The 24,138-nt window shown below is 51.4% G+C and overlaps 10 protein-coding genes across 10 annotated transcripts; 6 read left to right on the top strand and 4 right to left on the bottom strand.

The window, feature by feature from the left end:
* The first annotated feature begins 41 nt into the window (after window positions 1–41).
* On the top strand, window positions 42–7,853 carry VE01_04813 (uncharacterized protein). Its single transcript, XM_018274281.2, has 8 exons — window positions 42–339; window positions 416–1,943; window positions 1,995–3,437; window positions 3,491–3,827; window positions 3,878–4,569; window positions 4,629–5,531; window positions 5,584–6,339; window positions 6,391–7,853. The coding sequence occupies exons 2-8, from the start codon at window positions 476–478 to the stop codon at window positions 7,728–7,730; spliced, it is 6,939 nt and encodes a 2,312-aa protein (XP_018130776.1). The 5' UTR covers window positions 42–339; window positions 416–475; the 3' UTR covers window positions 7,731–7,853.
* Window positions 7,854–7,878: 25 nt separating this feature from the next.
* On the bottom strand, window positions 7,879–10,393 carry VE01_04812 (uncharacterized protein). Its single transcript, XM_018274280.2, has 3 exons — window positions 8,936–10,393; window positions 8,791–8,885; window positions 7,879–8,741 (listed from the first exon to the last, which is right to left on the bottom strand). The coding sequence occupies exons 1-3, from the start codon at window positions 10,049–10,051 to the stop codon at window positions 7,976–7,978; spliced, it is 1,977 nt and encodes a 658-aa protein (XP_018130775.2). The 5' UTR covers window positions 10,052–10,393; the 3' UTR covers window positions 7,879–7,975.
* Window positions 10,394–11,315: 922 nt separating this feature from the next.
* On the top strand, window positions 11,316–12,633 carry VE01_04811 (uncharacterized protein). Its single transcript, XM_018274279.2, has 2 exons — window positions 11,316–11,505; window positions 11,570–12,633. Exons 1-2 carry the CDS (start codon window positions 11,492–11,494, stop codon window positions 12,453–12,455), a joined length of 900 nt encoding a protein of 299 aa, XP_018130778.1. The 5' UTR covers window positions 11,316–11,491; the 3' UTR covers window positions 12,456–12,633.
* Window positions 12,634–12,770: 137 nt separating this feature from the next.
* Window positions 12,771–13,988, top strand: VE01_04810 (uncharacterized protein). The gene is made up of 4 exons (XM_018274278.2): window positions 12,771–12,916; window positions 13,179–13,332; window positions 13,459–13,692; window positions 13,768–13,988. Exons 1-4 carry the CDS (start codon window positions 12,914–12,916, stop codon window positions 13,794–13,796), a joined length of 420 nt encoding a protein of 139 aa, XP_018130777.2. The 5' UTR covers window positions 12,771–12,913; the 3' UTR covers window positions 13,797–13,988.
* On the bottom strand, window positions 13,927–14,865 carry VE01_04809 (uncharacterized protein). Its single transcript, XM_018274277.2, has one exon. It carries the CDS (start codon window positions 14,578–14,580, stop codon window positions 14,086–14,088), a length of 495 nt encoding a protein of 164 aa, XP_018130867.1. The 5' UTR covers window positions 14,581–14,865; the 3' UTR covers window positions 13,927–14,085.
* Window positions 14,821–17,412, top strand: VE01_04808 (uncharacterized protein). The gene is made up of 2 exons (XM_018274276.2): window positions 14,821–15,905; window positions 15,955–17,412. Exons 1-2 carry the CDS (start codon window positions 15,186–15,188, stop codon window positions 17,338–17,340), a joined length of 2,106 nt encoding a protein of 701 aa, XP_018130868.1. The 5' UTR covers window positions 14,821–15,185; the 3' UTR covers window positions 17,341–17,412.
* Window positions 17,413–17,645: 233 nt separating this feature from the next.
* Window positions 17,646–20,317, top strand: ADA2 (Transcriptional adapter ada2). Its single transcript, XM_018274275.2, has 2 exons — window positions 17,646–18,028; window positions 18,085–20,317. Exons 1-2 carry the CDS (start codon window positions 17,936–17,938, stop codon window positions 19,567–19,569), a joined length of 1,578 nt encoding a protein of 525 aa, XP_018130774.1. The 5' UTR covers window positions 17,646–17,935; the 3' UTR covers window positions 19,570–20,317.
* Window positions 19,937–21,148, bottom strand: VE01_04806 (uncharacterized protein). Its single transcript, XM_018274274.2, has 2 exons — window positions 20,858–21,148; window positions 19,937–20,800 (listed from the first exon to the last, which is right to left on the bottom strand). The coding sequence occupies exons 1-2, from the start codon at window positions 21,071–21,073 to the stop codon at window positions 20,024–20,026; spliced, it is 993 nt and encodes a 330-aa protein (XP_018130866.1). The 5' UTR covers window positions 21,074–21,148; the 3' UTR covers window positions 19,937–20,023.
* Window positions 21,149–21,495: 347 nt separating this feature from the next.
* On the top strand, window positions 21,496–22,713 carry VE01_04805 (uncharacterized protein; the record flags this gene model as incomplete). The annotated part of the gene is made up of 2 exons (XM_018274273.2): window positions 21,496–21,798; window positions 21,915–22,713. Exons 1-2 carry the CDS (start codon window positions 21,635–21,637, stop codon window positions 22,711–22,713), a joined length of 963 nt encoding a protein of 320 aa, XP_018130772.1. The 5' UTR covers window positions 21,496–21,634.
* Window positions 22,714–22,802: 89 nt separating this feature from the next.
* On the bottom strand, window positions 22,803–23,762 carry VE01_04804 (uncharacterized protein). The gene is made up of 3 exons (XM_018274272.2): window positions 23,618–23,762; window positions 23,206–23,550; window positions 22,803–23,089 (listed from the first exon to the last, which is right to left on the bottom strand). Exons 1-3 carry the CDS (start codon window positions 23,694–23,696, stop codon window positions 23,001–23,003), a joined length of 513 nt encoding a protein of 170 aa, XP_018130773.2. The 5' UTR covers window positions 23,697–23,762; the 3' UTR covers window positions 22,803–23,000.
* Between the last annotated feature and the right edge of the window lie 376 nt (window positions 23,763–24,138).

Genomic DNA, 24,138 nt, shown 5'->3' with positions numbered 1-24,138 from the left:
CGCCTTGTTCGATGGTCCCAGGATTCCTTCTTTTTTATCCTCTTTGTTTTCGTTTTTGAAGAGAAGTAGAACTATAGTTGGTGTTCACAGAACTTCCTTTTAGGCTACAATTCTTGGTCATTGACAGGTGAGGAGCTTAGACAGACTGCCTGGAAGTAGAATGTACAGAGCTCTTCTTGGTGTCGAAATCCCATTTACCTGCCCTTTACACTAGTCGATCCTGTCTACAAGGCTCATATCGGAAAACAATTCTCTACCAGGAATATACAAGTCGATCGAGATTTGTTTGAAATTTTTGGAGGCTGCATCACGAAGACTTGTCCCTACTGCTAGCTAGAGGTACGTTAAGCACTTTCTCAGCTACGATTCACCTACAACATGTTCTGATTTATCACTAACTAACTACTGTTTTTAGACTCCACTGCTCCCTCAAAGTCACTATTGGCAAACGGCGTCTTCTCCTTGCCATATACTAATGGCATCCAACGGAGATCGAGCGATCCAATTGAACAAGTTCCTTCGATCCATTGCATTTGGGAAGTCCTCCATCACTAATGCTGATCGTGCAAAGTTATTTTTGGAAGCTCTATGCGCACAAGAAGACCGTGTAACCTGTGTAGAGAGACTTTTTGCAAAGCAACTGTCTATTGACGCACTTCGTCGAGCTCTGAGGCTCGACACGTCTGTAAACTACATCAACCAATCCATTGCAGTATTTCTTGGATATATCTCTGACCCTGCCATCAAGCAAATTTCTAGCGGCCAGTTTCTTCAGGATATCCTTGTCATCATTGCTGATCCTCCCACTCTTTGGAACGCCTTAGTTGTTTCACATGAAAATGGCTCTCTCAGTGAGAATGCAACACATGGTTTTGCTTGGCTCCTTTGGGAGCTTCTCTCGATGCCTTCTAATGACAACATCGAAGTAATGGAAACCGCGAAATCTGTAACGAATTCAAGATCTCTTCTAGAATCATCATCCCATGAAACTCGCGTTCTCGGTTACAAAATTCAGCACTTCTTAAAAGCTAAAGAAAGTAGCGCACATTCCAACCCGGACAATACTGGACCAGGAGGTCGACATGACAACGACTTCGTTGACTACCGCGAGATAGCAATATTTCCCACTGCAGACGAATTCATGTCGGACACGCAACCATTCTACAGACCGGCCAAAGAAATACCTCTAGCTGAGCCTGAAAATCGCGTCGGAATTCACCTGGATAACCAGTTTCGCCTCCTTCGGGAAGACATGCTTGCTGAGCTGAGGGACGATGTTCGCATCGCGACTGGAAAGAAGAAAGGGAGACGATCTCCCGTCATCCTTGAGAGCCTCAGTCTTGCTGGAAGTGAATGTGGTGAGCCGAAGAAATGGAAGCAATGTGCTTTGAAGCTACACTGCGGGGTTGGCATGGAAAAGTTTGAAAAGATGTCTGCTTTGGAAAGAAAGACTTACCTCAAAAACAACCCACGATCCCTCAAACATCAATCGTTCGGCTGTTTATTACAAGGAGACCAGATCGTTGCTTTCGCCATCCTGGATAGAGATGAAGCTGGATTGCTTGAAGATCCTCCGGCTATCACCTTGAAGATATGCGGAGACGATGCTTTCAAAACCCTTTTATTGGCTTTAAAGGGAGCAACGCCAGTTGACTATATCCAAGTTGACACTCCGTTCTTTGCCTATGAGCCTGTGCTGCGATGTCTGCAGGATATGAAAGATATTCCACTCGCGCAATTTCTCCTAGGGACAGTTCCAGACGAGGCATCTCAGACTACCTTAGCCGTTGACAGCGCATTTGTTAACGAGCTGCGAGTTAAGGGCAGTTCGGTCATCCAACGCCTGCTTAAAACAGACCAACCTATCGATCTCGATCAATCTCAGATGGATTCTCTCATCGCTGGACTGGGACAGTCTGTGAGTCTGATACAAGGACCGCCAGGTAAGTTCATCAACTGTGTGCTCTTTTAATCACAACTATTGACATCACTAGGAACGGGCAAGTCTTTTATTGGTGCTTTGATCGCAAAAGCGTTGTACGAGCACACAAGTGAGACTATTCTTGTTCTAAGTTATACCAATCATGCACTAGATCAGTTTCTTGAGGACCTTCTTGACAATGGGATTCCACCGCAGAGTGTCGTTCGACTTGGATCGAAATCTACACCACGAACCGCGCCCTTGAACTTGTTCGAGAGACAAAAAACTGGTGGCTATAATAAATCTCGCGCCGGGTGGGAGATAGTCAACAACTTAGAAAAACTCGTCGAGGACTACCGGACTGAGCTGTCAGTTGAGCTCAAGTCTTATTCCCAGACTGGAGTATCGTGGAAGGACATACTTGCTTATCTTGAATTCAGCGATGATGATGATCATTTTTACCCAGCACTACTTGTACCTGACGAGGAAGATGGAATGACGCGCGTTGGCAAGGGTGGAAAGGAAATCAAACCAGATTACCTCTATGACAGATGGTCGCGAGGTGAGGATGCTGGTATTTTCAAAAAGCAAATTGCAGAACATAATGAAGTTTGGGCCATGGACGCGACTTCTAGACTGGAACGTTTGAAACGTTGGAGTACCGCTCTGCTAGACGAACAAGCGTCCAAAGTCGCCACTCTACTTTCACGATATAACAGATATCAGCAGCGTTTAGCACAGGCCCTAGGCGAGAGGACAGCACAGACTCTTAATAGCATGAGAGTCATTGGTTGCACCACAACAGCTGCCGCTAAGTATGCTTCTGATCTTCGCAATGCCGCACCAGGAGTTGTCCTGGTTGAGGAAGCTGGCGAAATTCTGGAAAGCCACGTTCTGACTGCACTGTCGCCTAATACTAAGCAGCTCATTCTCATCGGAGATCACAAACAGTTGCGTCCAAAGTATAGCAATTACGCAATCAGTGTCGAAAAAGGCGATGGATATGACCTCAATCGTTCCATGTTTGAACGGCTTGTGCTCGCAAATTATACCCATACCACGTTGTCTAAGCAACACCGCATGTGTCCGGAAATCTCATCTTTAGTCAGGCACTTAACATACCCTAGCCTTCAAGATGCTGATAAGACACTGAATCGGGCACCGGTGCGTGGGATCCGAGACCGAGTAGTCTTCTTCAACCACGTGTATCCAGAGGTTGATGCTCAAGAGATTGCAGACCGTCGAGACCCTGAATCGAAGACTAGCAAGAGTAATTCATTCGAGGTTGACCTTGTGTTGAAATGCGTCCGCTATCTTGGGCAACAAGGATACGGGACTGACAAGCTTGTCATACTTACTCCATATCTCGGGCAGCTACGCCTCCTTCGTGATCAACTTATGGTAGAGAACGATCCGGTTCTCAACGATCTCGATTCTTTCGATCTTGTTCAAGCAGGTTTACTTTCGGAGGTCAGCGCAAATATCAACAAACGCCCTATCAAAATCTCCACGATCGGTATGTTAATGGCTGTTATGTTCCAAGGCCTTTTCTAATTTTTTTTACATCAGATAACTACCAGGGTGAAGAGAGTGAAATTGTCATTGTATCTCTCACGCGTAGCAACAAAAAAGGCGACATTGGGTTCATGTTTTCGCCTGAGCGACTTAATGTCCTGCTTTCTCGAGCCCGTGACGGACTCATCATGATTGGCAATGCACAAACCTTCCTCAAGAGTCGCAATGCAGATCAAGCATGGTCGCCGTTCCTGCACTTCATGAAGGAGAACGGCCATCTATATGACGGTCTTCCAGTCCAGTGCCAGCAGCATCCGCACAAGAAAGTCCTTTTGAAGACAGCTCGAGATTTTGACATTGAATGTCCTGATGGCGGATGTTCGGAGCCATGGTAAGTTCGTCTTGCTCGACACCAAGATTTATTTAGCTAATATGAAAAAGCGGAACACAATTAAGCTGTGGCACTCATTACTGCCCTTCTAAATGCCATCAACTGTATGATCACTCCAAGATGGAATGCCAGGCATTGGTTCAGTTTGTCTGTTCACAGAAGCATAGATCCCAGCGCCCTTGCTCAAAGTCTCAGGCGGCTTGCGCGATTTGTGCAGAGGAAGATCGACAGAGAGAACGAATTCGAAATCGAAATGCACAACTCGATGCCGAACGTGACAGCAATATGGCTGCTTATGCACGACAGCTTGCGGAAAGTCAAGCTGAGATTGATCACCAGAAACGCATTCTAAAAGATCACCGTGAGGCTGAAGACTCGGCCAGGGTACTTGAGCAAATGAAGCAGGACCTAGCCAATCTTAAAGTAACAGCAAATAATCTTGAAAAGCAGCGACAGTCCTGCACTAAACCACAAGCGTCTCCTGCGTCTAAGTCGTCGGGCAAGAAAGTGGCTGTGGAGAACGAAGAAGACTGGTCAACAGCAAAAAAGCAGTGGGAGCATTTCAAACGCTACGAAGGTGCAGACAATAAAGCTCTTGATGATTTGATGAGCATGATTGGCTTGGAAGACGTTAAGGACAAGTTCCTTGCTATCAAGTTAGAGGTGGATACTGCTGTGCGTCAAGGTCTCGATATGTCGAGCAAACGCTTCGGGGCCTCTTTGTTAGGCAATCCTGGAACTGGTAAGCAATTGTTATTCCCTTCTGTAATAATAATCGAGCTCAATTGTTGACACTCGTAGGCAAAACCACTGTCGCTCGGCTCTATGCCAAGTTCCTCACTTCTGTCGGAGCTTTGCCTGGGAGTCAATTTATCGAGACAACAGGTGCAGCTCTCGCAAATGAAGGAGTGCCGGGCTGCATAAAGAAGCTAGAGGATATTCAGAATAATGGTGGTGGTGCTTTATTCATTGATGAAGCATACCAGCTAGCATCTGGTGGTAACTTTGGAGGAACTGCTGTTCTTGACTTCATTCTCGCAGAAGTGGAAAACTTGACGGGAAAGGTCGTCTTCATTCTCGCTGGATACAACAAACAGATGGAAAAATTCTTTGCACATAACCCTGGCTTTCCAAGTCGCTTTCCGCACGAATTTCAATTCAAGGACTACGAAGACGACGAGTTACTGCAGATACTGGCCCATAAAATGAACAAGAGATATGAAAACAGAATGGACGTCGAAGATGGGCCAGGTGGTCTCTTTTCCCGCATTGTTGCCCGGCGCGTTGGTCGAGGACGAGGACGAGAGGGGTTCGGCAATGCGCGCGAGATGGAAAATACTCTCTCCAAAATTGCAAGCAGACAAGCAGTCCGAATCTCGAAAGAGAGGCGTGCCGGGAAAAAACCAGACGACTTCTTGTTCACGAGTGCTGATCTCCTCGGCCCTGAGCCTACTGAAGCGCTGAACAACTCCGAGGCTTGGAAACAGCTTCAGAATCTCATTGGCCTGTCAGCTGTCAAGAAAACAATACAGGCCTTGTTCGGCACCGTTCAGTTCAACTATCAGCGCGAGCTGGACGAGGCGCCTCTAATCGAGTATTCCCTCAACAAAGTGTTCCTTGGATCCCCTGGCACGGGTAAAACGACTGTTGCGAAGATGTACGGACAGGTTCTGGCGGATCTTGGGTTCCTATCAAATGGCGAAGGTAAAATCATGTCTACCACTAGTCAAGGGTGACTTTCGTTAACATCATACAGTTGTTGTAAAGAACCCTTCCGACTTCGTTGGCAACGTCCTTGGCGCATCCGAGTCTACAACTAAAGGGATCCTTGCCTCCACGGTAGGCAAAGTTCTCCTAATAGACGAAGCATACGGCTTGTGTGGTTCCTTGGGTGAATCTTCTACTAGCGATCCTTACAAGACTGCAGTGATTGACACCATAGTGGCCGAGGTACAGAGTGTGCCAGGTGATGATCGATGTGTTTTACTCGCAGGTTACAAGGAGCAGATGGAAGAGATGTTCCAGAAGGTCAATCCTGGTCTTAGTAGGAGATTCCCCCTTGCCTCCGCATTTGTGTTTGAAGATTTCGACGACGGAGAAATGGCAAAGATCTTTGACCTCAAGCTTGGGAAATTAGCATTCAAGACGACAGACCTAGGCAAACGTGTTGCGATGGATGTGCTACGACGGGCTCGCAATCGACCTAACTTTGGTAACGCAGGTGAAGTTGATATTCTCCTTGATCATGCCAAAGCTAGACAGCAGCAAAGGCTGAATGAGGGGAACGGTGGTGATGACCGCTCGCGCTTCGAGCCCATTGACTTTGACGAAGACTTCGATCGAGGCGAACGTGCAGATACAAATGTCCATCTGCTCTTCAAAGGCGTAATTGGTTGTGAGACCATCATATCTCAGCTCGAAGGCTACCAAAATGCGGCGCGAGAGCTAAAATCAATGGATATGGATCCTAGGGAAGAGATTCCATTCAACTTTCTTTTCCGTGGCCCACCTGGTAAGTCGGATGGACTACAAGCAAGATATTTACTCGTCTAACAAATTACAGGTACTGGAAAAACTTCAACTGCGCGCAAAATGGGCAAAGTCTTTTACGATATGGGATTTCTTGCTAAAGCAGATGTTGTCGAGTGCTCCGCCACCGAACTGGTAGGATCCTATGTCGGCCAAACTGGACCCAAGGTACAAAAGGTCCTTGAGAATGCATTAGGCAGAGTCCTTTTCATCGACGAAGCTTATCGCCTTGCAGGGGATGGATTCGCCAAGGAAGCAATGGATGAAATCGTGGATTGCCTGACGAAGTTGAAATATGCTCAAAAGCTTATTGTCATTCTAGCTGGTTATGACGATGATATAAACCGTTTGATGGCGCAAAATCCTGGTCTCACAAGTCGCTTTCCAGAAGCCATAATCTTTCGTGGACTAGAGCCTACTGACTGCCTCGACCTACTAATTCAGCTGCTAAGAGGCCGTCAACTCGACATGCGAAAGAAAAAGAAAGACCTAGACTTGTCAGCCTTGGAGGTTCCCGCTCCAGCCTTCAAGCAGGAAACACTAAACCAATTCGAAACCCTCAGCAGGATCGCAAATTGGGCCAATGCCCGTGACGTGCAAACAATCGCCAAGGGCATATTTGGCCTGCTTTTGAAAGCTGGTGCTATGAAGGAAACCATTGCCGTCGTCACGGAGGATCATGTTCGCACCGTCCTCGACTCCATGATCTCTGAGCGTAACCAGAGGCAAGACGCAACGAACATTCGACCTAACTCTCTCCACAGTGATATGATGGCTCATATCCAAGCTATCCAGGCACCCCCACCTCCTCGGACATCTGCTTCTAGTAGCTCCGCTATGAACACTTCGGAGGCTGAGACTCCTCAACAATTAGCAAAGGATGTGCCACTAGCAGCCCCGGCAAACGAAACCAAGCGTGACTCTGGCGTTAGCGACGTTGTCTGGGAACAACTCCAGCGTGACAAACAAGCAGCCGAGAAGAAGGAAGAGCAATACGAGAAACTCATCAAAGCAAGCGCTGATGCAGCAAATACTACCAAAATTCTCCAGCAGAGAGAGCACGCGTCTGAACAAGCCTTTCAGCAAGCCATTAAGCACAATAAAGACCAGTCTATCTTACAAGAAGCCAAGCGGCTTCGTGAGGAGGCTCGTCTTCAGCATGAGAAGGAACGTCGTGCTCAAGATGAGCTTTTTGCCGAGTTAGAGAGACAGCGCAAGGCGGTGGAAGAAGAGCGAAGGAAGGAGGCGAAGGCACAGCAGAAATTGAGGACTATAGGAATTTGTCCTGCCGGCTTCAGATGGATTAAACAGAATGGCGGCTACAGGTGTTCGGCTGGCGGTCACTTCGTTACGGACTCGCAGTTAGGGCTATAAGGTAGGAAGATGGATCAAAGGCACAGGCGGTTGTCCTTCGAGATTTGGGAAACGCGGTCTAGATGCTAGCAGATTCCTGACAAAGAGTTCGATCACACATAGTTTAAACTTTTGGACGGCACAAGTTCTTGCAATGCAAGCTTGAATTCCGTCCGCTTATGTATGTACATATGCTATGTACAATCTCCCATACCCCCTATATACCAAATCCATCACTACCCTCTCCCTCCCTGCATCACCACCCTCTACAAGCACTGATAGTACCACGGCGGCGAAATGCTCATACACTTCGTCCCAACAACACACAACGTCGGCCCCGTGTACCCATTCCCACCACACTGTCCATACTTCACCTGGACGCCCTTCCAGTTCCCTAGATCCTTAAGCTTCAACACCGTTGGGTCCGCATACACCTTCTTCTTAAACGCAAGGTTGTTATAGGTGTCCGCATTGATGTACTCGTCGTTCCAGGTCACGAAGTAGGACCAATCGGCGTGGTAGGCCTTGAGGATGTCTGGGTCGGGGATGGATCCTACTTCTGGGAGGGTGACCATCTTCTTGTTCCCGCCGAGGGCGAGGAGGGCTTGGTATTGCACGCCAACGGGACCGTGGTCGCCGGCTGCGGGGTAGGAGTCGTAGCTGAGGATATCGACGATGTCATTACCAGGGTACCAAGACGGGGTAACGGAGTTCCACAGCCAAATCAAGTTGCGGAGCTTGTGGTGCTGCGTGAAGCGCGTGTACATGAGCTTGTACAATGCCTTGCTGCTCTCTGGGCCGAAATTACCCCACCAGAACCAGGTGCCGTCGGCTTCGTGGAGGGGGCGCCAGAGGACGGGGACTTGGGCGGCTTGGAGGCGGAGGAGTTGGAGCGCGATGGCGTCGAGGTCGCGGAGGATGAGGGCGTAGTCGCTGCCTTTGGGGTTGGCGAGGGCGGCGGTTAGGTTGAAGGTTGTGCCGTAGCTGTAGAAGCCCTTCCACCATGGGACAGTGTCACTGTTGATCAGGCCACTATAAGTGTTAGAGGTTATGTATGGTAGGGAAGATAAAGGGGCCGTACCTAGGGGCGTTCCAATGCCATTGGAAGGCGACGATGCCACCGCGCTTGTCAAATGCAATGGCATCTTCGACAGCTGTGCTGACAGATCCATATTGCTGTATCTGTTAGCGGGGGTTGCGAGTGAGTTGCTGGGAGCGGAACTTACGACACGGGTGGGACTGTATTCGATCATGTCCAGGCCAATGATTGCGGGGGTGGCTCCAACATTCTGCTCGAGCCAGGTAACGCCGGATGTGTCGGCTTGGCCGGAGAAGATAGTTCCGGAGCCGTATTTAGCAAGAAGCGTGTTGTAGAGATTTTGTGTCTCTGGGAGGGGGTTGGGGGCAACGAGCACCTTGGTGACCTGGTGTGGTGCTGGTGGTGGCGATTGGGAGACGTAGAGTGCGTCAAGAAGGTACCATCCCCAGTCATTGGAGAAGGAGATGGTGTTGTTCCCAGCGTTGAGAAGGACCTGGCCGGCAGTGGCATTGGCCCATGGCGAAGCAGCCGCAGACGTATCGAGGAGGACGACTTCGCCTCCTCCGGCACCGTTCACCGACATGGTTGTCTGCTTGCCTCCGTATATGCCAGCATAGCCTAGGATCACATCGTACAGAGCCTGTTTGTCACTATGGAGCGAAAAGGTGAGTTTGTCGGTATCCGCGTCAAAACCTTCTACGTATCCAGTGCCAGAGAAGCCAGCGACAGAGCTGCCAACAGTCACGCCGTTGAGGATTCCATCTTCTGCTTGAGCTACGGCCCCCTTTGTAACGTCGACGACAACGACAGGCTTTACGGGCGGGGGGTTGACAGTGATGGCATCGATGAGGTAGTAACCCCAATCGCGGGCAAAGGCTACAGTATTCGTGCCAGCCGTGAAGGTGAACACTCCTGCTGTTGCTGTCTGCCACGTCGTCGTCGTGACATTTGGGAGAGCTACTTCGGTTGAAGAGCCCCCATTGACAGTGAGGGTTGTGAACTTATCTCCATACTGAGCATTATAGAGAACTTTGACCTCGTAGTCTCCAGCATCGAGTCCCCCCACGTTGATGGTGAGCTTGGCAGTATCATCGATAAAGTCTGTCACGTATCCAGTACCCGAAAAGCCGGGAAGGTCAGATGCGATGACTGCGCCGCCAGCAAGAGTCCCAGATTCTGCCTCAAAAACTGCCGCGGAGGTAGTCGATGCAGCGGCCAGCAGGGCCACCGCAGATAAGGAACGCATGATAGGAAAACCTAGTGGTGAAGAAGGAGATGCGGATGGCGCCAGGGTGAGGCGCATCCCTTACCTTTATAGCAGCTAAGTGATGCCGTCATTTTAGCACTTACATTGAGACAGGTCTCGCGGCAGCGTGGTTCCGAAGAAAAGAAAGAGATATTGCGGGGGACGTAGAAGGAGACATGGTCCGGATTCCGAGGCAGGGCCCATGGCAATCTATAATATATTAACCCATGAATCGAAATGCAGGCCCTGGCAGGACGGGAGAACTAAATGGCGGAGAGATGGAGTTAAAGTTGCATGGCGTGCCAATATTTATTTCTAAATTATGAATGATTAACCGTAATTCCGGAAGGAACTGTATTATTGACTCGTGCCATGAGAGTGTGAGGGGACGTCAACATTAACGTTGTTGTCGCAGATCCGGCCAGGCCCAGCCGGTAGATATGCACGTGGCTTTAAACAACCGACCCACGTCGTTTTGATGAAGCAGCTTCTCAGACACACGGCTGGAGAGTAAGAATTTATTAATGTAGTTGAATTATTTCATGCAATTAAATATGATTGCCTCCAATGATACTGGTGCCATCCAAGGGTGTTAATTGACACTGTGATATCCGAGGATTTATTATTCTATTAAATTCGTAGATTTTCTTATTTTTACCATACTCTGGAGCAATTATATGTGATAATTATATGCTTGCGTAAGTAAAAGCAATTATTTTACTTATAATTACTGTAAATAGCGTCATTCCTCACTGTCTATCTCGGACTTTGGGCGATAGAGGTATAGTATGAATTTTAAGAGGAAAGATGCTTTTATTTTCAAATTATCTGCTCCTCGGCAAGGTTACGAAAATGGCTTATATAAAGGTCTAAGGGGGGGTCTTGGCGAATAGGGGTAGTAGGGGTCACATAAGTTAGAAATTAGATCCGTAGAACTCTCAGTTATGATTATGAAGGCCAAACGCAGTTCAATAAGAAGGGTACGGTCTAAATACTCTCCGTCTTAGCACCGCTATAATGCTGTTTACCTCATGGCTTTGCACGTGATCTGTATCTAAAAATATGATGCTATCTTACAACAATGACAAGTGTAAAACTCGATATGCAATAGATAAATGTGCGCCAATGTTACTCGTGGTATATACAGATATTAATTGACACTGAGCACAAGCTGAATTTTCTGAATTTACTTCTTACTTGTCGAATACGGAATTCTGTGTTTAGCGTCCGTTGGGGGATGTCAGCGTTATGGATCCGTCCATCCGTGGGGTTTTGTGGAGAACCTAGGCTAACAAGCTCCCCCTCATATTTCTCCAACAGTCTACCAGCTGTATCATAGTTACTCTAACATATACTATCAAATTAAGAGTTTGAATTGCGCCGCTGTTTATTTTGTACTCAGCGAACTTGCTTTTGGGAATTACTTCCGACCGCGCTTATCGACGAACCAGCTGTCCTTCCAAGCCATAGCCGACGTTACACAGGAAACAGCCAACAATGGCTACATTCGCGTGCGCAACACCCATCCCTTCCTCCCCTCCAAGCCAAGTCCACAATCCTGACCCCCCCTCCAAGTAAATCCTCCTTCTCGGCCTCCTCCTATGCCTCCTTCCGCCCAACCTACTCCCAGACCTTCTACAACACCCTCCTCCGCTACCACCATGGCCCAACCGCCTCCCTCCTCGAGCTCGGCACCGGCCACGGCCTGATCGCGCGCCGCCTCTCCCCAACATTCAAGCACATCGTCGCCACCGACCCCTCCCCATCCATGATCGCGCAGGCGCGCTCCTCCATCGTCGACCGCCCAGAGTTCAGCAACATCGATTTCCGGCAGGCGTCTGCGGAGAGCCTCGACGATATACCGAGTGGGAGTGTCGATGCTGTGATAGCAGGACAGGCGGCGCATTGGTTTGACTTTGCGAAGGTGTGGCCGGAGCTGAGTCGCGTGGTGCGGAAGGAGGGGACGGTGGCGTTCTGGGGGTACAAGGATAATATCTTTGTGGAGCATCCGAGGGCGACGGCGATTCTGGATAGGTACTGCTATGCGATGGAGGAGGGGATGATGGGGCCGCATTGGGAGCAGCCGGGGAGGAATAAGTTGAGGGATTTGTATAGGGAGATTGTGCCGCCGGCTGAGGGGTGGGAGGCGGTGGAGAGGAGGGAGTATGAGCCTGCTACTACGGGGAAACAGAAGGGGAAGGGGGAGGTGGTGATGGCGAAGAGGATGACGCTGAGGGATGTGGAAGGGTATACGAGGACGTTTAGTGCGTTTATCAATTGGGCGGATGCAAATCCGGATAGGAAGGCGAGGAAGGATGGTGGGAAGGGAGATGTGGTCGATGACCTGTTTGATGCCATGGTCGCGGCGGAGCCGAAGTGGAAGGAAGCCGGCGAGAACTGGAGGGATGTCGAGGTTGAGATGGAGTGGGGGAGTATAATGCTGATGGCGAGGAAGAAGTGAGACTGGGGATGAGACCGAGGGGTAGGTCGAGTGGGGAGGAAGAGGAGGATGTATAAATAGAGATATCGACGACAACTCTCCAATCTTGCCGGTATATATTAGATATAGAAGAATATAGTAGACCTATAGTATTCAATTACAATACAAATAGTTAAGGTCAATAATAGTTACTGTAGACAATATATATCGTGAACTTTTATGCAAGCACTTTGAAGTTGCATATATATATATCCATCACCCATTCCGCGTATCATCGGTACGTTGCCGTGCCAGCAACCCTGTCCCCTACCGGTTGAACACAACGGCATAAACACAACTCTCTCACCGCACAAAAGGCACGGACCCGGCGATCATAAACCTCCAATCTCCAAATAACCTCCTGTCTAAAACCATCATCTCTGCAATTCTACACTCGCGATACCCTCAAATCCTCAAAAGCACACATACAAAACCTCATAATGGTGAGTCTCCCCGCAACCCGCACACCCTGGTCCCCTTCCCTTGCCCGAAAGGAGAACCGCTATTTTGGCTCCCGCAACCAAAACAAACCAGCTGTGGGACGACAGCCCACCGACCACGACGTCAACAACAACACGCTTCCCACCTCTGTGACACCCACCACATCATCTCTACTCGTCCTATAAGCAGAATAAACTACGCACCGACCGCATCAGAAAGATACGAGTGTTCAAGATGGCAGCTAACAATTCTTACGACGCCCAGGCCTCAACGAACTACAAGGAGGCATTTGCCCTCTTCGACAAGCGCGGTAACCAGCGCGTACAGCTCGAGTCGCTCGGCGATCTGCTGCGCGCGTGCGGACAGAACCCGACATTGTCGGAGATCAGGGATTTGGAGAAGAATGTTGGGTCGGATTGTACGTCTTCCCCGCCATGACCCTGTACCTCAGGGGGTGCAGGAAATAGACATCTGGAGAGAAAGGCAGAAATGCGTTGAACCGGGAGGTGCGAAGAGACGAAGCTAACGAGGGACAATCAAATAGTCGATTTCGAGACCTTCTCCAAGATCCTCAACCGCCCCGGCGGATTCCGCGACCCAGGCGAGCCGGAGGAGTACTGCCGCGGCTTCCAGGTCTTCGATAAGGACATGACGGGATTTATCGGCGTTGGACAGCTTCGCTACATCTTGACCAACTTGGGAGAGAAGATGAGCGACGAGGAGGTCGATGAGCTGCTCAAGGCTGTGGATACGAGCAGTGGGGAGATCAACTACACTGGTATGTTGACACCACTCATTGGGGGAGGGGAGGAAGCGGGGTATTCAAATGCAAAAGCTAACGGGTTATGCGTAGATCTCGTGAGGACAGTATTGGCGAACTAGATGGGCGTATGATGGGGATTAGGAGAGTTGCATGAGGTTACGAGATGCATGACACGATTAGCTGGGCTTTGCTGTCGTTCACTTTGTACAATGGACCGGCCGGACGGACGGAGGAGGGAAGTCGTTTCGATAGTTTTTGCCTTATTGCGGCTCGCATCATAGAGCAATCGATTGACTAGAACAAAACTGTGCTTCTGTATTCCCCTTGATATGTGAATCCCAAACCCATGGTTTTTAACGCCCGCAATGCTCATAGTACAGTCATACCGACTTCCAGAATCCCACCTGCTTATTCCCACGCCGCAACACCTAGCTGTGCACCTTCTAGCACGGCGCCCTGTTCGCCGATTTTCTTCCCAGATGCCATGTGCTCGGTGCTCTGAACCCAGCCAGGAAGGATATACAACACCTTCGCTACCCCACTCTCTGGTGCAGCACTGCTTCCCTCCTCCGCCTCCCCACCTACAGCTGTTGTCGGAGCCTCAAAATGCGACGGGTCAAGCTCATACCCCACCACAACACGGCAGCGCCCACACCTCCAAAGGATGCGCTTCTCGAAGCCGTCTTCGCGGCGGATGGTCGTGATGCGGCGGTCGGGCGTCATGGAGAGGAGTGTTGTGTGAGGGATTGTGGCGGAGGGAGGGTGGGCGTCAGAGTGCAGTGGGAGGATGGTCGCACGGTCGAGGGAGGTGGCGCGGCGGGGGAGGGAGGGGAGGGGGGTTGTTGTCGCGAGGAGGAGGGAGGTGCAGGCGCAGTGGTAGGTGTGGATTTGGGGGGTCGCCATGGTGGGGGTTGTGTGTAGGGCGTGAGGTCGGTGTGGAGGAGGTCGTCGTAAAGTAAGGCGGTTGTAAGGAGGTAAGGTGGCTATGAGTTGTACGTGAAGAGGAAGTTGGTTGGTATATGAACAGAAGGCAAGGCTGAGATGTCAAGAACTGAGCTCCAATGTAAGCGCAAGGCTGGCTGGGCCGTGGGCGGATTAACTCCCCGCCATGCAACCCCCAAGCCTCGCGTGTCATCAAGGCCATCTAGCCGGCTGCATTGGAGCTGACGGTTTCGTAACCACTCCACAACATCTCTCTATCCACCACTGATCACTGATCCCTAAACCATCTCAGCAGCCTCGTCCCACAACTCGGCTAGCCACCTAACAGCACACATCCCCACACACCGTCCGTTCCCAATCCCCAATCCTCCAAAGTGGCGCCATCATCGCCATTCCGCCTGTTCGTTCTTGCCCTTGTCATCTTCGCAGGCTCACTCTTCATTCTGGCTCCTTCTTTCCGTCTCGGGCCCCGCCTGTCGTCCATATATAGTCACCTCCGACCAGCCGCAACAGCAGCTACTTCGAGGCCCCCTTGGACTGCAACCGCTCCGATAACTACTTCCACCATGGCGCCGGCTCAGTACCGTACGCCGCCGCAGGCACCCCCGCTCTTCACGGCTACGACGGCCTCGCTGGTCGCTGATGCGAAGAAGCTATGCGCCAACTCCAAGAGCGTGATGGACAACATCGTCAGCTCCGTTAAGCCGGAGGATGCCGCATTCCAGAGCGTCGTTCTGCCTATGGCGGTCGATGAGAACGAGGGCTCTCTCGAGGCCCGCATCATCGGCTTCTACCAGGCTGTATCAACCGACAAGGCGCTGCGTGATGCTAGTACCGAGGCTGAGAAGATAATGGATGAGTTTGCGATCGAGGCGAGTATGCGCGAGGACGTGTATAAGCTGGTCGAAGCGGCGTTCCAAAAGGGCGCAAAGCTCGACCCGGAGAGCCAGCGGTTGTTGGAGAAGGAGCGAAAGAGTTATATCCGCAATGGTCTGGGGTTGCCGGCTGGGCCGAAGAGGGACAGGTTCAAGGAGATCAAGTTGAGATTGAGTCAGATTAGCACTGATTTCCAGAAGAACCTGAATGAGGAGGATGGAGGCATTTGGGTTACGAGGGACGAGATGAAGGGCGTCCCTGAGGATGTGTTGGGTGGGTTGGAGAAGGGGACTGGGGAAAATGAGGGGAAGTTGAGGCTGAGCTTCAAGTACCCTGATCTGTTCCCGACGCTCAAGTTTGCACTCAGTGCCGAGTTGAGGCAGAAGCTGTTCATTGAGAACGAGAACAAGGTTTGTCTTCTTGCCCAAAAGTTTAGTTCCATGCTAATGTATGAAATAGTGCAACGTCAACGTCCCTCTCTTTAAGGAGGCTATTGTCCTTCGTGACGAGGCTGCCAGACTTCTGGGCTACCCCGATCACGCTACCTTCAGGATTGAAGACAAGATGGCCAAGACCCCCAAGACTGTCCTTGATTTCTTGGGCGACTTGAGGACCCAATTGGCCCCGGGAGGCGTCAAGGAGACTGAGCACCTCAAGGAATTGAAGGTGGCCGACCTGAAGAGCCGCGGCCTGGAAGGCACCTATGACGGCAACTACTACCTCTGGGATCACCGCTTCTACGACCGCCTGATGGTCGAGCAGGAGTACACCATCGACGAGCAGAAGATCGCCGAGTACTTCCCCCTCGAATCTACGGTCAACAGCATGCTCAACATCTTTGAGTCCCTCTTCGGTCTCGTCTTCGTCGAGATTGAAGGTGAGGCCCGCGACGCCCTCTCCCCCACCGGTAAGCGCGATGACATCGTCTGGCACGAAGACGTTAAGCTCTTCAGCGTCTGGGATGATGCTGGTGAGGGCGGTGCCTTCTCTGGTTACCTTTACCTTGATCTCCACCCCCGCCCTGGAAAGTACGGCCACGCCGCCAACTTCAACCTCCAGAGCGGCTTCGTGGCCGCGAACGGCACGCGCCGCTACCCCGCCACAGCGCTCGTATGCAACTTCTCCAAGCCGACGGCCGACAAGCCATCGCTCCTCAAGCACGACGAGGTCGTCACGCTCTTCCACGAGCTGGGTCACGGAATCCACGATCTCGTTGGCCGCACGCAGTACTCTCGCTTCCACGGGACTAGCGTCGTGCGAGATTTCGTCGAGGCGCCTAGTCAGATGCTGGAGAACTGGTGCTGGGCTCCCGCGCAGCTTAAGGGACTTAGCAAGCACTACGTCTCTGGGGAAGCTATCCCCGATGACCTTATTGAGAAGCTGATTGGGACAAAACACGTCAACGATGCGCTGTTCAACCTTCGCCAGCTTCATTTCGGTACCTTCGACATGGCGGTCCACACGCCCAAGACACACGAGGAGGCCATCGGACTGGAGATCTCAGAGCTGTACAACAAGCTTCGCATGCAGATCTCGGGGATGAAGGGACCAGAGGAGCTTGGCCAGGGTAATGCTTGGGGTAACGGCCCTGCGACATTTGGACATCTGATCGGAGGGTACGATGCCGGATACTACGGGTACCTGTCGTCGCAGGTCTACTCGGCGGACATGTTCCACAGCGTGTTCGCGAAGGACCCGATGAGCGCGGTGGAGGGGAGACGCTATAGGCATATGGTGCTTGAGAAGGGTGGGAGCCAGGATGAGATGGTGACTCTGGAGGCGTTCTTGGGACGGAAGCCGAGCACCGAGGCGTTTTACCGCGAGTTGGGGATTGTGGGTAAATGATAGACAGAGATTGGATGGTATTGGAATAAGAATATCTCTAGACCCTACTAAGAGTATACAACCTTGCAGCGAACATGCTCTTTTTCTCTAGTAAACGGCAGTGATCCTTAAACGAATGCGATCTATCGCATCACGTGACCCATTCTGTAACCGACGACAATCCAATGAATCTGCCAGCTTTATAGTCAGTATTTCTTTCCTGTCCATTCCCACCATCGTATCACTCGTGAGAATCTGAACGTGTATGGACGCCGTCAACAAACGTGATATACCGGAACTCGGTATAATAATTATCCGACAGCCGCAATAAGCGGGGTGGCGGCTGTCAGCCTTCCGGAAGGCACACGCAGGAGTGCCACACTCCACTTCCATGTTCGGATCGTTCGCGACCAACGCTTAAACCGACCTCAAAGGTCCCAACGCCACATTATTGACCAAACCACCAACATCTCCCTCTCGACCTCCACGATCTCCAATCCATTCACCCTTAACCTACCGGAATCAGCACATCCTGCCCGGTTACGCGGCCTCGCCGCCTTGCCACCGGATTTGGCGCATCAAGCGCGTCGGCGCATGACCGGAGCCATAAGTCGCGATGGGAGTCATCCGAAAGAAGACTGCCGCGCGCGGGGGTGAGGGAGGCGTGAAATACGTCTGCGATGTCTGTTCGGCGGATATTACATCTACGGTATGTGAAATTTGGCGCCTTGAATGGCTCTGAATTGGGTTACTGACACTTTCTAGGTGCGCATCCGCTGCGCGCACGCCGTTTGCAACGAGTACGATGTTTGTGTGCAATGTTTCTCCAATGGGGAGTCGAATCGCGACCATAATCCTGCCACCCACCCGTACCGCGTTATTGAGCAGAATTCGGTCCCGATTTACGATAGCAGCTGGGGAGCAGATGAGGAGTTGCTTTTGCTTGAGGGCGCGGAGATCTACGGTCTGGGGTCTTGGGCTGATATAGCGGATCACATTGGCGGATATCGAGATAAGGATGAGGTGCGAGATCATTACGTAAAGACGTATGTCGAGAGCCCTTCGTTTCCCCTACCGAAGCGACAAGCGCCGGAGGAAATCGACTTGTCAGACGAAGGAACACGGGCACGGTTCCAGCAGCAGAAGAAACAGCGAATTGAGAAGCGGAAGGAAGATGCAAAGAATGCTGTGCCTGCGCTGCCAAAGAAGAAGCCTACAGCTAGTGTGCCGTCATGTCACGAAATTCAGGGATACATGCCTGGTCGGTTGGAGTTTGAGACGGAGTGGGCGAACGAGGCGGAAGAGGCAGTACAGCACATGCAATTCGAACCAGGCGATGGAATCAACCCCCGCACTGGCGAGATGGAGCCCGAGATGGAGCTCAAGATGACAGTGATGGACATCTACAATAACCGACTCACGGGGCGTGCGGACCGGAAGAAGGTAATCTTCGAACACAACATTCTGGAATACCGCAAGAACGCAGCCGCAGACAAGAAGCGCACCAAGGAGGAGCGTGACCTTCTCACAAAAGCCAAACCCTTCGCGCGCATGATGAACCACGATGACTTCGATGACCTCAACAAAGGCCTTATTGAGGAATTAAACCTACGCCAAGCTGTGCACCAACTCCAGGACTGGAGACATAATCGCGTTGGCGACCTGCGCAGTGGTGAGAAGTACGAGGGCGATAAGACGTTGCGCGCGCAGAAGACGCAGCCTATGGGATCTCTGGACCGTGAGCGCTTTGCGTCGCAGCGCGCGAAGGCTCAGCCAGCAATGGAGGTTCCTTCCGGTGCTGCGGCGCTTGTGGCTCCCGAGCTACCGCTCAGGCTTCTCCAGAATGGGCCCAGTGGTATGGCGAATGGCGTGAGTAGCGCAGTGGATACACCAACCGACTCTCCGCGCCCGAACGGCGTCAACGGCCACACCAACGGCATCTCCACTCCCCTCTCGGTTCGGCAGAAAACAGTCATCCAGCCGGTACCCGGAATACAGCCACTTAATATCAACCATGAGAACGCGCCGGATATCCACCTCCTGACGAAAGAGGAGATTGAGCTCTGCCGCACACTGCGACTGCAACCGAAGCCGTATCTTGCTGTCAAGGAGGCTATTCTCAAGGAGGCAGTGAAGACGAATGGGCAGATGAAGAAGAAGCAGGCGAGGGAGATTTGTAGGCTTGAGAGTCAGCGCGGTGGAAGGATCTTTGAATTCTTCGTGACGAGTGGGTGGATTGCCAAGGCGTAGTTTTTGTGGGTTACCGGGGTGTATTGTTATTGGCGTTTTTATGGGGAGTGGAGGGAGGCAAGGTGAAAGCGGTTTACTTTGGGAATACCAGCTGTGACGTTTGGCGTGGCGTTTTTAAGGGATATGGGAAATGATGTCCGTGGAGGACGGGGTGGCATAGGGTGGCTTGGGGGGTTGTGCCTCTGTTTGGTAGTGAAATACTCCTAGGATATCAAATCAGGAAAGCAGAATTGTACTACTTGGTGGGCTAAAGTACGTGAAAGGGCTGTGGGAAGGGATAACGAGAAATATAGCTGTGGATCCCCCTCCTCTATTCCGTTTTCAATGTGGTGAGCCCACATACAGGTTCATCATTTTACAATCGCAATCTCGGTGAGCAATCGTTCTCAATTATAAGCAAAGTATCTATGGACGATAACAACTTGTGGAAGCCCTCATCTCGCGACTATACGCACTACAGCTCAATCCAATCTGGGTTAGGCTCCCCGATCAGATCGAGATCATCCTCAGTCAGGGCAGGTTCCTCGTTGCGTATATCCGTACCCCCCTTCTGTTCCTCCGTGGATTCCTCAGTTGACTGAGGCTTGTTGCTGTTTCTGAATTCGTTCCAAGCTGGGTTAGGATCCCCAATCAGATCGAGATCATCATCAGTCAGGGCGGCTTTCTTGCTAGGTACCCTCCAACCCCTCTTTAGTTTCTCCGCGGATTTCTTGCTCGATCCGAACTTGTTGCTGTTTTTGAATTCCTCCATGAGTTCGATCTTGAGTTCAGCCTTGAGTTCAGACTTCAGATCGTCCATGGGCTCTATTTTCTGTTCGGTCTTGCTGCTGAGTTGGTATGCGACTGTCATTCTGAATTCATTCTTGATCTCCTCTTTAACGACCTTCTTGAAGTCTGACTTGATCTCTGAGATGAGATCAGACATCATCTCAGACTTGAGTTTCTTCAGATCGCCTCCGAATTCCGCCTTGATGTCATCCTCGAGGTCTCTCTTGATTGCTGCCTTGAGCTCACTCGTGATTTCGAATTGGAGAAGTTCGCTGAGCTTCGCTCTCAGTCTATTGTGAAGACTCTGGACTTCCTCCACCTTGGCGTTAGCTTTCTCGAGCTTCTCCGTTGGTGTTTCTTCGATGGTGGTTTCAATGATCTCAGGCTCCTTGCCTTTATCTTTTGCAGTACAGTGAATCGAAGGTGTAGTTGCTGCTTCAGAAACTGATGGGGTAGAGCTGGCCTAAGTTTGTCGGTCAGCAACAGTCGTGAAGTTGTTCGTTGTTGGGTGTGTACTTACCACAGCGGTGATCGGCATGTTATTCACTTGGGTGGAGCTTTCTGGATTGGTTTCCATGGCCGCAAGCTCTGCTTTCAAATTCCAAGGCTTCGGCAATCTGTTTCTCATGAAATGATTGGTATTGTGTTTTGGTGAATCGCGAATGTGGTCAGACCAAGCCTTGCCGGTCTTCAACTTCTCACCACAAGAGCAACGTTTAATAACTTTTGGGGACATTTTGGAGTGAGTACAACGGTATTCTCTTGTTGGTTCTGGTGGATTGTTTGTTTGAAAGTTGAAAGAGAAGATGGGTTTATAGGTGAACTGAAGGGGGAGCTGGGCTTAGACGGGTGAATGCATTATGCGCAGCAAGGCTACAACCAACACAACCAACACAGCCAACCAACAAAGAAGGGCCTGTTTTCAGGCCAACCCACAAATAATACGATAACATCCATGGCAATAGAATTACATAGAATAACAAAAATAATTACTTCCCACAGCTCCAAGGCATCACGATGACCGGCCCCTCTGGACCATTCGTGTTTACCATACTTTCTCAGCCTCGCGACTCAGCCTCGTATCCCAGCCTCGCAGGGACCATATCGTGTTTCGTGGCCTCATTCGGCATAGTTTACCCCAGATTTCAGAGCTTGGATAAATACTGGGGCATGCCAGAAAGCACCTCACGACGCAACAAGAGGCTGAGGATCTAATATCCCGGTGGCATGAGTCTATAAACCAACTTTCTCTCTCTCTCCACAATTCTCCTCCCAGGTCGCAGACATCTAACTCACCATGTTTGCGCAACGGCGATGGCCATGCAGCTCCTTCCTGCTGGCGGTCGTGCTCGCCCTCTCCTCGATCGTCGGATTCGCCGCTGCTGCGATTGAGGATTCCGATATAAGGCCCCAGTATCACTACGGCGCCAGGATCCCAATTACATGTCTAGATCGCTCAATGTACGTCCCATTCTTCCATCTCCCGCTGCCTTCGCAATGGCACAAACCGCCACCTACCCCTTTCACGTGTCCCACCTCCCCTACCATCCAGAACCATCACTAACCCCCTTCCCCAGCGAGACAGGAGAACACATCCAAGAAGGCGACAAGCTGAAATACGTCCCCTTCGCGACGTGCGAAGAGACCGGTCTCCCCCTCGACCTCCAATACGGCGTCGAGGCCGACATAAACTGCACCATCGCCTCCGTCTCCGACCCTCTCTTCCACCTCCTCGAATTCTACATCCACAACGACGCACCGCTCTCGTGCCGTCTCCCCGCCCGGCCCCCAGCCACCGTCTCCCTCGCCGGCACCCAGCCGCCAGAGCAGGAATACGTGCCCCTCGTGTTCGCGCTCGCGGGGACTCTACAAAGGTCCCACCTCCACGTCAGCACACACCTTAACATCCTCCTCCACTCGGTGCCGAAGCACCACCTCCACAAGCACGATTCGGGCGTCGTCGATTCAGGCGCCGCGTACTCGACGAGTCCGCTAGCTTCGAGCTCCAAGGACCCACACCTCGCGTTCCCGTACTTCGCGAACAGCAACCACAAGCTCATTATTGGGGATCCGCTGCCTCTCAGCTTCTCGGTGCGGTGGTTCCCGACGCCGGCGCTGCCGACGACGAATGGGAGGTTTGAGTGGAATGGGATGGGGGGGCATGTGTATGCGAGCACGGTGTTTTATGTGCTTGTTGCGTTTGGGGCGGGGGTGTTGGTGTGCACGGTTTACTTCTGGGGGATTGTGTTGCCGAAGAGGCTTCAGGCGAGGGCGAGAGGGATGGGGGGGGCGACGCCGTTGGGGGGGGGGTATGGGATTAATAGTGCGGGGTTGGGGAATGGATGGGGGATGGGGGGCGGGAAGAGGATTGATTAGGGGGGGTTTTTGGGGGGGAGGAGGAGGGAGGATACGATTTATGATATGATATGTAGTCCTTGGAATGCTGATACGCGCCCTTTGGCGCCGGGGAGGCTTTTCGGTATTAAACTTGTATCCTATAGTAATGCATACCTTGAAATGAACTCTGATATTATCCCCTATCATCCCATTACATCTTTCTCGTGCCATTGTCAAACTCCCATCTCGCTGGGCCAGCAGGCACGGCATCTCTCATCCCATCCCATCCAATCCCAACCCCCTCAGCTACCCCAAAAGCAGCAGCCTCAGTTCCCCTTCTTCCCCGCCCTCAAACGCCTCAACTCCTTCAAATCCCCACTCAACCTCCCCCACATATCCACCGCCATATACGTAGCTACCCCAGTCAGTTAGTCTCAATCCCACACGCCCCTTCCCACCCACCATCCCACACCTCCCCTCCCCCGCCACCCACCGCAAAAAAACGAAAGGAAAAGAAAAGCATCCACTAACCAATCAACAAATACGGCCCATACAAGCTCGCCAAATGCCACTTCGCCTCCACCGCCACGCCCTCCCACTGGCTGAAGTCGTACATGCACGTAGCAGTCGTGATGACGGTCTGGAGGGCGTAGGCAAAGAGGACGAGAGGCACCTTGTGGTCTGCATTTACCAGGGCCCTGATGGCCCAGAAACTGACTGGAAGGTGGATCACGGCTTCCATGTACCGGAAGAACTCAAAAAACGGGATCTCGATCGCGAAGAAGCGGTCCTGGTATACCTCCGCCTGGTAAGCTAGGAGCTTCGTGCTTAGTGCGGGGCGGAGGGAGGAGGGGTAGAGGGGGGAGAGGTCGACCACTGGGTGGGTTAGCTTGCTTCCCGTCACGGGATGGGGGTGGAGAAAAAGGGGGTGGGGGGGACGAACGGAAAAGCACGACGATGTGGATTAGGAAGTAGACAAGATACGCAGTATCGCGCTTCCGTTGGAGGATGGGAGTCGCCATTTTCAGGGCTTGGGGTGCGATTATGCCTTGAGTTGGGCTTTTTGGTGGTCGTCGTGGATGCGGCTGGCTGGATGGGTGAGGGAAGATCTCACTCAGCCTTGTTGGTGTTTATAAATTGTCTTGATGGGGCTGAGGGGGCTAAGCCTGTTTTGGATGCATGGGGGGTGGGAGGGGGGTATTGGGATTGCAGCGATGGGTTTTGAGGGATGATATTTATTATGAGGGTTAAAATGCTTGATTTATGTGTATGTGCTGGTAGTGGTGGGTAATTGTAATATATATCGAAGGGTGGTTGGTATACTGCGGGACGGGATTTTTCTGAGGCCCAAAGACCCTTACTTCACGAATTACAACAACACCTCAAGGAAGGACCACCCATTTCCAAAGATAAATACAAGCTCTGCTTTTCATTTATGTCCTAAAGCCACGCAAGTCAATCTAG

Source organism: Pseudogymnoascus verrucosus, assembly GCF_001662655.1.
Source record: "Pseudogymnoascus verrucosus strain UAMH 10579 unplaced genomic scaffold scaffold_19, whole genome shotgun sequence".
In the NCBI taxonomy this organism is placed as follows: domain Eukaryota; kingdom Fungi; phylum Ascomycota; class Leotiomycetes; order Thelebolales; family Thelebolaceae; genus Pseudogymnoascus; species Pseudogymnoascus verrucosus.
The sequence above is the reverse complement of the archived record's forward strand: the minus strand, read 5'-3'. Positions and strand labels throughout refer to the sequence as shown.

What these genes read in the sequence shown, in the direction of transcription:
- VE01_04813 (XM_018274281.2), top strand. Translation starts at nt 476, where the DNA reads ATGGCATCCAACGGAGATCGAGCGATCCAATTGAACAAGTTCCTTCGA. An exon ending in GTTCCTATCAAATGGCGAAG is followed by an intron (nt 5,532 to 5,583) that starts GTAAAATCATGT and finishes AACATCATACAG; the next exon opens with TTGTTGTAAAGAACCCTTCC. An exon ending in TCTTTTCCGTGGCCCACCTG is followed by an intron (nt 6,340 to 6,390) that starts GTAAGTCGGATG and finishes AACAAATTACAG; the next exon opens with GTACTGGAAAAACTTCAACT.
- VE01_04812 (XM_018274280.2), bottom strand. Translation starts at nt 10,051, where the DNA reads ATGCGCCTCACCCTGGCGCCATCCGCATCTCCTTCTTCACCACTAGGT. An exon ending in AATACAGTCCCACCCGTGTC is followed by an intron (nt 8,886 to 8,935) that starts GTAAGTTCCGCT and finishes TAACAGATACAG; the next exon opens with CAATATGGATCTGTCAGCAC. An exon ending in TGGCATTGGAACGCCCCTAG is followed by an intron (nt 8,742 to 8,790) that starts GTACGGCCCCTT and finishes TAACACTTATAG; the next exon opens with TGGCCTGATCAACAGTGACA.
- VE01_04810 (XM_018274278.2), top strand. An exon ending in GAAGAATGTTGGGTCGGATT is followed by an intron (nt 13,333 to 13,458) that starts GTACGTCTTCCC and finishes ACAATCAAATAG; the next exon opens with TCGATTTCGAGACCTTCTCC. An exon ending in TGGGGAGATCAACTACACTG is followed by an intron (nt 13,693 to 13,767) that starts GTATGTTGACAC and finishes GGTTATGCGTAG; the next exon opens with ATCTCGTGAGGACAGTATTG.
- VE01_04809 (XM_018274277.2), bottom strand. Translation starts at nt 14,580, where the DNA reads ATGGCGACCCCCCAAATCCACACCTACCACTGCGCCTGCACCTCCCTC.
- VE01_04808 (XM_018274276.2), top strand. Translation starts at nt 15,186, where the DNA reads ATGGCGCCGGCTCAGTACCGTACGCCGCCGCAGGCACCCCCGCTCTTC. An exon ending in TCATTGAGAACGAGAACAAG is followed by an intron (nt 15,906 to 15,954) that starts GTTTGTCTTCTT and finishes TGTATGAAATAG; the next exon opens with TGCAACGTCAACGTCCCTCT.
- ADA2 (XM_018274275.2), top strand. Translation starts at nt 17,936, where the DNA reads ATGGGAGTCATCCGAAAGAAGACTGCCGCGCGCGGGGGTGAGGGAGGC. An exon ending in CGGCGGATATTACATCTACG is followed by an intron (nt 18,029 to 18,084) that starts GTATGTGAAATT and finishes GACACTTTCTAG; the next exon opens with GTGCGCATCCGCTGCGCGCA.
- VE01_04806 (XM_018274274.2), bottom strand. Translation starts at nt 21,073, where the DNA reads ATGTCCCCAAAAGTTATTAAACGTTGCTCTTGTGGTGAGAAGTTGAAG. An exon ending in ACATGCCGATCACCGCTGTG is followed by an intron (nt 20,801 to 20,857) that starts GTAAGTACACAC and finishes CGACAAACTTAG; the next exon opens with GCCAGCTCTACCCCATCAGT.
- VE01_04804 (XM_018274272.2), bottom strand. Translation starts at nt 23,696, where the DNA reads ATGGCGACTCCCATCCTCCAACGGAAGCGCGATACTGCGTATCTTGTC. An exon ending in CCACATCGTCGTGCTTTTCC is followed by an intron (nt 23,551 to 23,617) that starts GTTCGTCCCCCC and finishes TAACCCACCCAG; the next exon opens with TGGTCGACCTCTCCCCCCTC. An exon ending in TGGGCCGTATTTGTTGATTG is followed by an intron (nt 23,090 to 23,205) that starts GTTAGTGGATGC and finishes TGACTGGGGTAG; the next exon opens with CTACGTATATGGCGGTGGAT.